Source organism: Cibotium barometz, chromosome 10 (genome assembly GCF_041138505.1).
Source record: "Cibotium barometz isolate CiBa-2024 chromosome 10, ASM4113850v1, whole genome shotgun sequence".
Classification (NCBI taxonomy): domain Eukaryota; kingdom Viridiplantae; phylum Streptophyta; class Polypodiopsida; order Cyatheales; family Cibotiaceae; genus Cibotium; species Cibotium barometz.
In genome coordinates, this window is record NC_141055.1 from 632288 (window position 1) to 644564 (window position 12277).

The 12277-nt window shown below is 41.8% G+C and overlaps 1 protein-coding gene across 2 annotated transcripts in view; it reads right to left on the minus strand.

The window, feature by feature from the left end:
• LOC147634420 (Prefoldin chaperone subunit family protein) overlaps positions 1-8475 on the minus strand; it is a 48436-nt gene extending 39961 nt beyond the window's left edge. Inside the window, exon 1 of one of the 2 annotated variants that reach the window (XM_086803490.1) lies at positions 8188-8475. In XM_086803490.1, the coding sequence (XP_086659616.1) occupies positions 8188-8391 (204 nt within the window). In that variant the 5' untranslated portion in view covers positions 8392-8475. The remainder of the gene's footprint in view (positions 1-8187) is intronic. The other variant, XM_086803489.1, reaches the window with a different exon arrangement.
• Between the last annotated feature and the right edge of the window lie 3802 nt (positions 8476-12277).

Below are 12277 nucleotides of genomic sequence, written 5' to 3' on the forward strand. Positions count from 1 at the left end.
ACTGGAAAAACTGCAGATCAGCTTGTGGAAGAGTGGGCCGAAGGTATTGAGAAAGTTGGACCAGAGAATGTTATTCAGTTCTTAGCTGATGTTGAGGCAACAAATAGAGCAGCTGGTCTTAAGCTTGAAGACAGGTATCCGCATAGCACATTTAGTCCATGCTTTGCTCATTGTTTGAGCAACTTATTGAAGGATGTTGGCAGCTTGCCATGGGTTGATCCACACATTCAAAAAGGCAAGGAGATAATAAGCTTCATTCAAAACCATCAGTTTATTTTGAATGAATTCTGCAAGAGATCGGCCAAAAAGGATCTCTTGAAGTACTCAGAGACACGCTTTGGTTATAACTTTCTCATGATGAAGAGGTTATCCAAAGTGCAATTGCCTTTGAAGCAGTTGGTTGTATGCAATGAGTGGATGGGATGGGCACTTTCTCGGTCAAGAGCCGGCATAGAGGTTGCAAGAACCATACAAGACTTCACATTTTGGGATGAAGTCAATACTATCAATGCTATGATGAAGCCGATCATGCGCTTGATGCGGATTGCAGATGGATGGGAGCCATGCATTGGCAAGGGTTATGAGGGGGCTGACCGAATGATCGAGAAAATAGGGGAAATGGGCTTGTCTGATGAGAAATATGCAGAGGTTCGAGAATTATGTGAAGCACGATGGAATGGTTATCATTCTCCTATGCATGCTGCTACGTATGTCTTGGATCCCGAGTTCCAAGGATGTGGACAAGGGGCCGATGATGAGGTGATGGATGGTTGGGAGACAGTGCTTTCTAGGCAGGTTCGTGATGCAGATAAACGAAGGTTGGTGAAAGACCAACTTGGATTTTATCGCAGCAAGTTGGGAAGGTTTGGATCGGCTGATGCACAGAGAGAGAGGTTTAAGATAGGGGCTGCTTTATGGTTGGAGGATTATGGGGCTCGTACACCACAGCTTCAATCATTGGCAGTAAGGATCTTGTCTCAAGGTGCAAGCTCCTCTCCGATTGAGCAGCTATGGAGTGTGTTCGGCCATGTTGCATCCAAGAAGAGGAACAAATTTGGGACAAAACAAGTCAATGACTTGATTTTTGTAAGTGCTAATTTGCGCTTGCTTGGTGATATGGCATCTCCCAAACCAGAGAAGTTTATATTGCTTGATGAGGAGACACATGGACTTGCAGATCCTGGTCAGGATGGGATTGAAGATTTGGATGCTGTAGATGTTGGTCTTGATGATATGGCTTTCTTGGATGACATAGATGATAGTCTCCTTGATGGCATCACTGGCAATAGCCATGCATGATATCTCCTTACTATTTGCATGTCACCTTGAGGCTTGGACTTTGGACTTGGATTGTTTCTTTTATCTAGGCTGTGCCATGTGGGCCACATTTTGTGCTTTTTGTCACTTATGTCATGTATGATGTGGGCTAATTTATTTTGACTTGTGAGATCTATTCAGTGTTAGTATCTAGCCATGCAAATTATGGTGCACTAGACTTTAGTGTGTCTCTGATTTGGTTATATAAATGAGCATTGTATGTTAAGATTTATCGTCATTTCTAGGAATTATCTAGGTCGTTCCCTGTTTCCGTTCCCCCTCGTTCCCATTCCCCCTTTTTCTCGTTCCCCTTCCCCTGGTGGTGCTTTCGTTCCGTTCCCATTCCCGTTCCGTTGCTACTATGGTTCAAATATCTGATTCTCAAAGAAGGAAGGTATTTTATTTTATTTTATTTTCAAGTGAGAGACTTCTATTAAGTATGAAAAAAGGCATATAACAATCACGGCTATAAGCCGGAATAGAATAGGATCACCCCAATATGTAAGGTGATCTCAACCACTAAGGAGCATCATGGTACCATGAAAGACCTGTTGGACTAGAGGAAAAGAAAATGCCATGGTCCTACTCCCGCATAAATACAACGTGCCTTGCCTACGCGGAACGAGAGGACCCCTAAATACGAGCTCAAGTAGCCTTGAGAGTATGGATGATATCACCCCATATAGTGCTAATGCACTAAGACTCAAAGAATTGGAAGTCCTAAATTTCCTCCACACATCGAGCTCTCCAAATCTGCCATGTAGTAATACTGGTAACAATCTCCCAACTGGTGCCAATCCTCTATCTAGGGGGTGTATAATGTGAGTGAGGGACATCCTGCAACAAACCATGCTAGGTAATACCTCTACAAATGAAAATAGCAGTGTCTATATCACTGCCCTCGTATAAAAGTTACGGACCAGATTGGAAAAGCCAAGCAACTACCTCCCAAGTAACATACATGGTGCAGCCACTCAATTTGCCTATAAGTTTGGCTATAGAACCCCAAATATGTTGTGCAGTGCTGCATCCCCATAAACAATGTTGTACAATCTCAGAATATGCCACACATCTCAAGCAGGTAGGATTGGTGGGGTGACCACCATGCAAAAAATAACCAAAAGAAATGAAAGATCTGGCTTCTTCTGTATGAATGCCAAAGCCTATGCCAATATCTGCGTTGTATCATAGGAGTGATGTCATAACTCTCCCAATGAGACCTGAGAGTAGGGATCCTATGCATCTGTCGAGTGATGAGAAGCCTCGCATGTTGGATTGTGAAACTGAAAAAAGCAAGGCTTTTCAATGGATTGACGGCATCGATCCACTCCCAGTCACCTGGATACCACTGAAGATATCTCCTAGGACTGCCACCATACAGCCACAAACACCAAGAGCCATGAGTCACTATCTGAGGAGAATGATCAATGAGCCAGTGCTTCCTCGAACGACCAACAATCCTTACTAGACTAAGCCTAGTGTCCGGGATGATCCCCTCCATGCTACATCTCCTCAATCTCCATCCAAGCTGATAGAATAGACGAAACAATCTATAGCCTCTTGGCCCAGGAGAGCAATGACCTACAAAGATACACCTATCTAGAAAAAACTCCCAACCATCTCGGTTGATAATCTCCATGAAAGCCTCCAAAGAGTCACTCATGCAATATAGCTGCATCAATCTGATCAATACGTATGCAAAAGCCCCTAAGATGCTGAATGGACGTAGCTCTTTGATCCACCGGAAGACACTTGAAGGTCTTCCAAGCAAGAATTGTATATGCACATCTCTCCCATCCTGACCACTGCATGTAATGAGATGCACCAAGTGGCCAACCGGCCTCATCCCTAATGAAGTCATTCCACATAATAGGTTGTCGATCAACCTCATCCAAAGACCTAGGAAGCCTCTGTCGCAAGAAAGGTCTCATGCTTCTCCGTGCTCTGACAATGGCTACAATAAGAGGGGAAGATGGTACCCTGATATCTGCCTTCGTGAACAAATACCATGTGCTGGACAGCCAATCTCTCCCAACACGGGGTGTACATAAAGAAATATGAGATAAGAAAAAATCCTTCCAAGGCTCAGTGCCTCGTAGGAAACCTCTAACCAATTTGCAAAGCAATGTCCTGCATTGAACATCCGGATCAATAATATTCAGCCCCCCCTCTCATCTGGGAGAAGAAAGGCATTTTTATCCCCTACGTACAAGGAATTACCCAATCTTGATAGGATAGGTACTTTGATTGGCTATGACAATTGTCTCTGTGATGTCAAATTATCTGATTCCTCGGGGGTTGGATTGAGGGGTTGTTCTGTTCCTCACAACTCTAGTTCAAGTTGGTCTGTTTTTAGTTCCACTGAGATAGTTGTAGGACGGTGGCTACAATTTTAGCCAATTCCTATGGCAAAGTTATGAGTGGAAAGAGTAGACATGAAAATACTTCCCCTCCTCAGACGTTTCCACTCTTGAAAACAAAATCTATCTATGAAAGAAAGCTCGGAAACTTATGCTATAAACTAGCAACTGTCTCCGAAGTCAAAGATATTCCCAGTCTTGGAACAGGGGAAACTGAAACTACATCTAGCAACTGACTCCATAATCTGGTTCAACGGTGTTAATACAAATGTTGGTGCAAATGTCCAAGCAAGAAGCAATGGAAATTTTACAGAAGGGAGTGAGCTGCAAGGGACAATAATAATCGAAATGCATGAGATGTAGACCTAGTCAATGTAGCCCCTAACTCTATAGATTTTCATTATGCTTTATTTTGTATATGACATTTTTGGACATACACTTATGTAATTTCACCAAGTATTGAATTCAATTATGAAATGAATAAAAACCATGAATTGTAATTGTCCTTTTTTTGTATTTGTAAAGTTTCACATCAAATGTGTCCATGACGATGAGTAGGACATGAAGTTGTGTTTGTTTTACTATGTAGACTCCCGAGTTTGCCTCAATTTTTCTTTATTACGCAGTACTTTCGCTACTAAGAAGTGATAATAGCAGCAAAATATCACTGCTCAACAGCAAACGCGTTGCAACAAAAATAGCAACTTTTTTAGCAACAAAAAAGGCATGACATCTCCCTGCCCTTCTAGTTATAAAAGTACTATTATTTTTGTTGCTACACGCTCATTCTGTTGTAGTTTAGGGGACTATGCCACCACATAGTTATTAATCAAAACATAGCATACAACATCAGAGGCAACACAAAGGAGGTTGGGAGGCATGAGGCTCATGACCATGAGGTGATCCACATGAACCTAGGTAAGACCCAAGAGCACCAACGTCAGATGTTGAGTTTATGTGAAGTGAGTTGTCAAGTTGGTGTGAAGTGAATGATGTCTAGCCGCCGCTAGCGCCAAGGAAATAAATGCACAAGTACGACACCACGAAAAATTCGATCACACTATCATAATAAAACAAGGTGCCAACCACTAGTAATCATGTCCCTGTAATAAACTACCAACCTACCACTCTAATCAATTAAAACTCCCTGTGCCAATGGGTGGGTGAGTCTCATCTACTCCCACCCCTAATTTTGGTAGGAGGTTAATAATTGATCTCTCTCTTCTCACCAACTAGCACTAATCACTACAAAAAATCATTCACAACACCAAATCAAATGCAATTCACACAACTGTCATATCAACCCAATTTGAATGCATAGTGAGAAAGAAACTTTCAAGACTTGACTTTCACCTACTCAAATCAAGCAAATGCAGTTCCTGGTAGCCTCACACTACTAAGAGATGCGAGGTTGACTATGAGTGAATTTTTCCAGAGTGGTTAATGTAACACATAAATCTTCAAATTCACGTCGACAAAAACAAAAAATGCACATACTCCACTTCACATACACTACCCCTTGGGTGTTACCTTGCAATTGACTAGGTTCATCAAGAAGTGATTACAGGTTGTACCTAGTGCTAATTCTCGAGATTAGTAACCTAATCCAACAGGGCTCCCCCAACCTTGTTGGGGGAGCCCTGGGATTAGGAGAAGTCAAGCTAATACGGGCGGCTAAGGTTATTATTAATAAGTCCATGTGTACTGGCTATTTAATCACGAATCTTCCTATTTCCTATTGCATGCCTAATTTCTCATCAAAAGGAAGCATGTCATAGGTTTGAGCAAGAACAGGTCAAGGCAGCATTAACCCGCCCTTTGGCATTAGGGCCCATGTTAATGGGTACCTAGAGGGGACGCTAGCCAGTTTGCTACACGTGAGAGTTGGTCATGGCCCTAGACACACGATGGTTTAAGGTTTTAAAATGCCACGAAATGCTTTGTGCACGAGAGACCTAATCCCAAGGCTCCCCACCCCTAACCAGATTAGGCCCTAATCTCGAGGATTAGTGTAACACTTGCATTAATCCTCAAGATTAGGGCCAAATCTGGTCAAGGTTGGGGAGGCCTAGGATTAGAGGAAGCCTGAAGGCCACATGCAGGTTACAAGTGGCTAGGGTTCATTATTAGTGATAATCCATGGTTACTCGCTATTTATAGCTAGATTGTTATTTATAGCGGCAGTAGTCACTATGTAAGTGACTTATGGATTATTGTGATTCATTTAGTCATAGATTTGGCTGATGGTTTGTGCCTGGACCAGACTCCTGCTATGGACATGGCAGTTCACAGGCGGTCTTGCTAAGAGTCCCTTGGGACAAGCTCTGGGGGTATGGGACGCCAAGCTTGACTAGCTTGGCCTGTCGGGAGTGGAACCCTAGCAGGGAGATTCCTCATGGAATCTACGGTTGGGAGGTGAGTTTGCTTACACCGTGGCTTGGGAAATTCACAAGATGTCTTGTTAGTCTTGTCAAACCTTACGCAAAGGCTATCTAACCATTGTAAAATCATCTACACCAACTTTATCCCTTTTTTATAGCCTGTGCTTATGCCCATACCTTCCATACAGCAGCCGGTTGCTATCTGTGTGACCCTGAATCAAACATACTGTTCCGTACATCAATTTCCTGCTGGCAGTACAGCTGGTGTACCTACCTAAACTGCCTTGCTCTATTCATACTGCCCTGTATGGCCTGTGTACCTCCAGTACCAGCCTGAACCAGCCCATATGTACCGGCGGTCCCTGTTAACCCTGCTGTTCTGGCTGTACTTCTCTGTACCACCCATCCTATTTGCTGTACCAGCTGGTTGCTTTTTTTGTACCGTGTATTTGACCTGCTTTGTACCTAAGCATCAGCTGTACCAACTGTTTCCTCACTGTACGGTGTACCGGCTGGATGTACCTTCGTACCAGCTGAACCAACAGCGGTACTTGCAACAGTACCCTCTCCACCTGAAAATTGCTTTTCAAGGTGTACTTGTTGCTGCCAGCCCGGTGTGCACCCATGTCTGCTGTACAAAGGATGCTTCAGCTGAATACCTGATTGTATGAGGGAGAGTACCACTGTTTTGCACCGGTTGTACCTTGGGCCATATCTAGCCTTAGGTCGAGTGTTCATGATAGGGACAGTCACTAAATGAAGAGCACCATATTTGGGCAAGAAGCGGAAGGACTGTATATATGGTGTCAATTCGAAGTCCATGATTCTCCAATCATTGATAAGAATCTTTGCATCAAAGTTGTAACTAGATAATCTCACCAAGCAAGAGCCCCTAACTGTGGTAATATAAAAATTCCAAGGGAGGGGGGGGGGGGGGGGGGGGGGGGGGGGGGCATTCTGGCCCATGTTTGGTGTCCCTATGCAAGTCTCTCTTTCAAGTATTGTGGGTTTTGGTTATGGCCATTTCACTAAGTGTTTAAAGACATTAATAGTTAAAGTGTGTAAACCCCCTGCTTCAGTCACATTGGAATCAAACCAAGGCTTCCTTCCCTCTTACAGGAAAGACGTTCCTAGCCTGAGGCAACAACCAATCCACCAGCATGGGATCAAGAGCATGAGAAGACCACAAATACAAAATCTCAAGTCATGGATGTGATAGTTTACAACAATTTGTGGATCACAAGAATGCAGAGCCAAGTCTTGCAGCACCTTGATACAAGATGCATTAAAACATTCACACTGCTGCCTAGTCTTGAGAGAAAACGCGACGATTGAACACCAAGCATCGTGTTATGGACCAGATTGTCCCATTTCCAACTGTCTATCTGGAATTTCCCTAGGCTGTCATTCTAACAGGCCATGAGCCTCTGAGTGGCTCATTTCTCCCATCCCAGGCATGCAATTATACTACTCAGTGCATCCCTGTCAGTAACTGCATGATCTTGTCCCTTTATACACTTAGGGCACACAATGGCTTGTCACTCTTCTTAATTATAATCTACCCTATATAGTGCCTTCAATGGCACGTGCATCCAAGGCTGATCCATGTGACACCTTGGCAGCCCATGGGCAGTCCCAACTTGGCCTTGGCCATGCAGCCGAAGGAGCTTTGTCGCATCCTTGTTTGTTGGAAACATACATCATAAACACCTTGGAACCCTGCCAACCCAACCTTCTCTTGCTGACACCATGACATCCTAGATCACACTGAATCACCACCTCCTCTTGCACCTCTCTATACTTGTTATACGGGTATTGCTAAACAACCTTTCACACATTCAAAAACTATACTTCGGCATGCCGCATCACTACATGCCATCTATTCAATTGTAGTGATGCACCCAAATGTGACCACCTAACCAAAATTATCATGTTTGAAACTAGACTTAATTAGACGTGAGACTGTTTGCCACCCATTTCTAACCATATATGTGCTCCAATACACCATTGATTTTATTTTAAAGAAAAACAATTAACCAAAACTAAGGATTCTAAGGATTCTAAGAATTTGTTTGCAAGGAAAACCAGCTGGGATTGAGCGGGACCAAAAAGTGTAGCCATATACTAACCATTATATTGTGAGAGACTTTATTGGGTAGGTCTTGGACAAGCTTTGTGAGCTCCTGGTTGTCCTGGGCAAAGGCTTGCAGAGTGTGGAGCGTATGACGCTGAGACTGTAGAGCACCCTGGATGTGCGTGGAAGCCCTCTCGGCGTCAGCAACAGAAAAACCGTCTGCTAAACGCTTGACCTCCCCTTTCAAAGGAATCTCCATCTTCTTTCTTACATACGGATGCTAGGCCATAGAGTATAAGCACCGGCTCTAATGTTATATATCTATAGAGAGAGGTAACTGAGCACCAAAAAATGGTTACTTAGGCTCACACTTGGTCGGCATGGTGTGCCCTAAAGGGGGCACATGGCCTTTGCATTAAAAAAATCAAGCCACGTGACTAATGTAAATTTTGTTACTCCCAATCAACAAAACCAAGGGCACAAATCGAGCCCAGCACAGCAACCAAGAAACTCTCATGTACGCTTCGATCGCGGCCCTACGATGGCCTTATTCTCTCACAGGCATGGTCCAATAGCACAACATGCATACGCCTATTTAGTTGCACCTACGAACACCAAACACGCAACGGAGGAGCTGTGTCTTCTTGGCAGCGAGGGAGGGCATCAGCTAGGGTTTCCTTTTGTCAGCAATGTATTTTCGATTACGTTCTATATTTTCTCTTATGTTTTCATAGTTTTTTAATGCCTTGTTGCTTTGGTTTTTGCCATGCAGGTCATCTTAGTTGATGGCAACACGTCGCATGGAGGAGGGTGAGACGTATGTCGGCGCACAAGCATGGAGGAGGGTGAGGCACATCTGTGGGTGCACGAGAGGGCCTCTGTTCAGAAGAGGTAAGTTACCATGCTCACCAGCCTTTATCCTCCCCAATTCCCCTCTGCTGTCTCTTTGCTCTGATGCATGATGTCCCATGGTTGATTTGTTGTTTGCCCTTGTTGTTTATTCCTTGTACATAATGTTAGTTCTAGTGTTCTCCACGCAGAGTGACTTCATTTATTTGGCCATGTACCGATATTTTGTTATTATGTCCACCACTCATTTTTCTATAGTTGGGGTGTGTTATATTTTGTACATATGTAAGTGTAATTATTTATGGTTGCAACCTTAGTTACAAGATTTATGGTTAATTTTGTAAGAAAAAGAAGAAATATGAACATGTGGGAAGTGGAGACACTCATGTTAGGGGGAGAGATTACACCCAATACTTTGTCTTATGTTATTTTTATGTTATTTTCTTCATGCTTTTATGTGCTTTCATATGCTTTTGATATGGTTGATTTATTTGCACATGGTCATTTAATTATAGTTTGAAAGGTAAGTGAGTGGCACACATGGTCGTTCAATTCTAGTTTGAAAGGTAATTGAGTGGTGAGAGATTTCTCGTTGTACCAAATCTTATTAGTGGTATCAAAGACAAGGTATTAATCAAGAGAAAATTCAAAAGCTTGTAAACAGGAAGCTAAAGTTCAAAGGAAGGCCAAGGACCTTTGGGTAAACTAGGTTCTTGAAAACTTAATATAAAGGCTTGTAGTTGAAGAAAACAAGAAGCCCTCTCTCAAAATGAAGTCTATCATTCTATATAAGGGAGTTTACTACATGCATCTCTTCAAGATCTCATTACACACATGGTGTTTAGCAATGCCTTGGAGATCCCAAATATGCAAAAAATGGCCACCTTGTGTAGGTATTAAGCATCAAGCTCCTACCCAAAAGGCACCACCTTCATGAGCTTTCTGAGTTGCTTACGTTTTCTTGATAAAAATTTTGAGGATTAAGTTTGTTCATTGGCACTTGTACATATAAGTCTTTAAAAAAATACCCTTTTTACATTGTTTTGGGGCCCAAATCTTGTGTCCTTTTCTCAATTTGTGGATCTAAGTGCTCAAGCAAAGATGTTGGGTTTGAGTCTCACTACATTTAGGTAGGCCATCATTTTAAGGGTGTGGGAAGGAGGGCATGTACATGTGTGGGTGTGTGTAGAAGTAGGATAACTCTTAAAAAAACACTTGGCACTAGTAATCAGTTGTAATATATTGGTGCAAAGCTATTGATAAAAAGCTCATTCATGGTAGAAATATATTTTTTAAACTTATTAAACCATCCTTTCTAAAAAAGTTTGTCCTTTTAGAAAAAAGTTTTAGTGTTGCAAACCCAACCACACATGTGAGCATAAGTCCAGAAAACATGTAAGAAGGGGAATAACACAAGCTTCTTTTTCATGAGTTGGATTACTTAATCGATCATGTGAATAAGTAATTAAGAAGAATTATTATTACGTAGCCTACTATATATATATATATATATATATATATATATATATATATATATATATATATATATATATATATATATATATATATATATATATATACCAAGCTTCTTTTTCATGAGTTAGGTTACTTAATTGATCATGTGCATAAGTAATTAAGAAAACTTTTGTTTTAGTGGAGATCAAAGTAGCAACACACACATAGATGCAGCAAAGCATAATACTCATAGTAAATTAATGAGAATGAGTGAAGTACAAGTGAAGCGACATGATAAGGTCACTTATACACTCATAAGAGTATATACATATGCTCGGGGGGGAAAACCTCCTAAAGAGAGAAAAAGTGTCCCGCCTACGAATCCCCCCTGTAGTAATGATGTGAACATATACATGTATTCTATGGATGATCAATCCCCAAATGACAATAAGTCCAAAGCTTTGCAAAAAGCTTTAAACTTCTCTCATAAGAGTCTTCATGAACATATCTCCCACATTGTCACGTATAGAAATATAAGCCACACTAATCTCTCTTGCAACAATGAGCCTCTCCCTGACATAATGATAATGCACATTAATGTGCATTGTGCAAACATGAAACATTGGGTTTCTCACCAATGGCCAATGCACTATGGCTGTTAGTGAAGATGGAGGTGGAGAACTATTGTCCAAGACCAAGATTTGCCAAAAGACTTATGGGCCATACACACTCCACAGTCACTATAAAAGCTTCCTTGTATTGAACTTCACAGTTCAAAGGGGCCACTGTCAGTTGCTTCTGCTAAGCCATAATATACATGAATCACCAAGGTAAAACCAAAAGCCACTAGTGGACACTCGTCTGTCATAATATCTAGCCCAATCAGAATCACTGAAAACATGTAGCTAAGCATCAACCTCCTTGGCAATAGAATAAGCCACCAAGGAACCAAGTGCCATGTTAGTAGTGGCTGAGTCCTCGCTTGGTAGCCTTTCAATGCCTATTTCTAGGACTGCATAATCGTGTTGAGCTGGGAGACACCAGACTAAATGTATAGCCTCGTATTACATAGATAAATGAGACATCCAATATCTTGCTACTAATAAAGTGATGCATCAAATGGTTCACCTCCATCCTAGAGACTAAGCTTGGCACCTATCTCTACTGGCGCGCGTAGCAACATGCTCATAGACTTCACAAGACCAAACTATGTAAGCAGCCTATGTATGTACTTTGGTTGTAGCATCACAATACCATCATCACATTGCATGAACTGTATGCCCAAACAATAATGTAGCAAGTCCAAATCTGTCATCTCAAATGACACATGTAATTCATCCTTGAAGGCTGAAATGTTATCCTCATTAGGGCCTATGAGCAACATGTCATCCACATATGTACGATGACCCAAAAACAATCTTTCCTCCTCTTTACATAGAAGGTTCTCTCAATTAGATTGCGTAAAAATCATTTGCAACCAAGTATGTGTTTATCTTCTCATACCATACTCTGGGAGCCTACTTAAGGCCATATAAAGCTTTTCTTAACCTACATACTTTAGATTCTTGCTCCTTCTCAATAAAATCATGAGGTTGAGATCCTCCTCATGTAAGTCACCATTTAAGAAGGTAGTCTTGATATCCAACTGATGTACATTCCAACCATGATGTACTGCCACAATGCAATAATACACCTGATCATAGTCATATGAGACATGATTGGAATGTACATCAGTCTTGATATCCAACTGTTGTACATTCCAAACATGATGTGGTACCACAATGAAATAATACACCCGATCATAGTCCTATGTGATGTGGGTGCAAAGGTCTCATCATAAT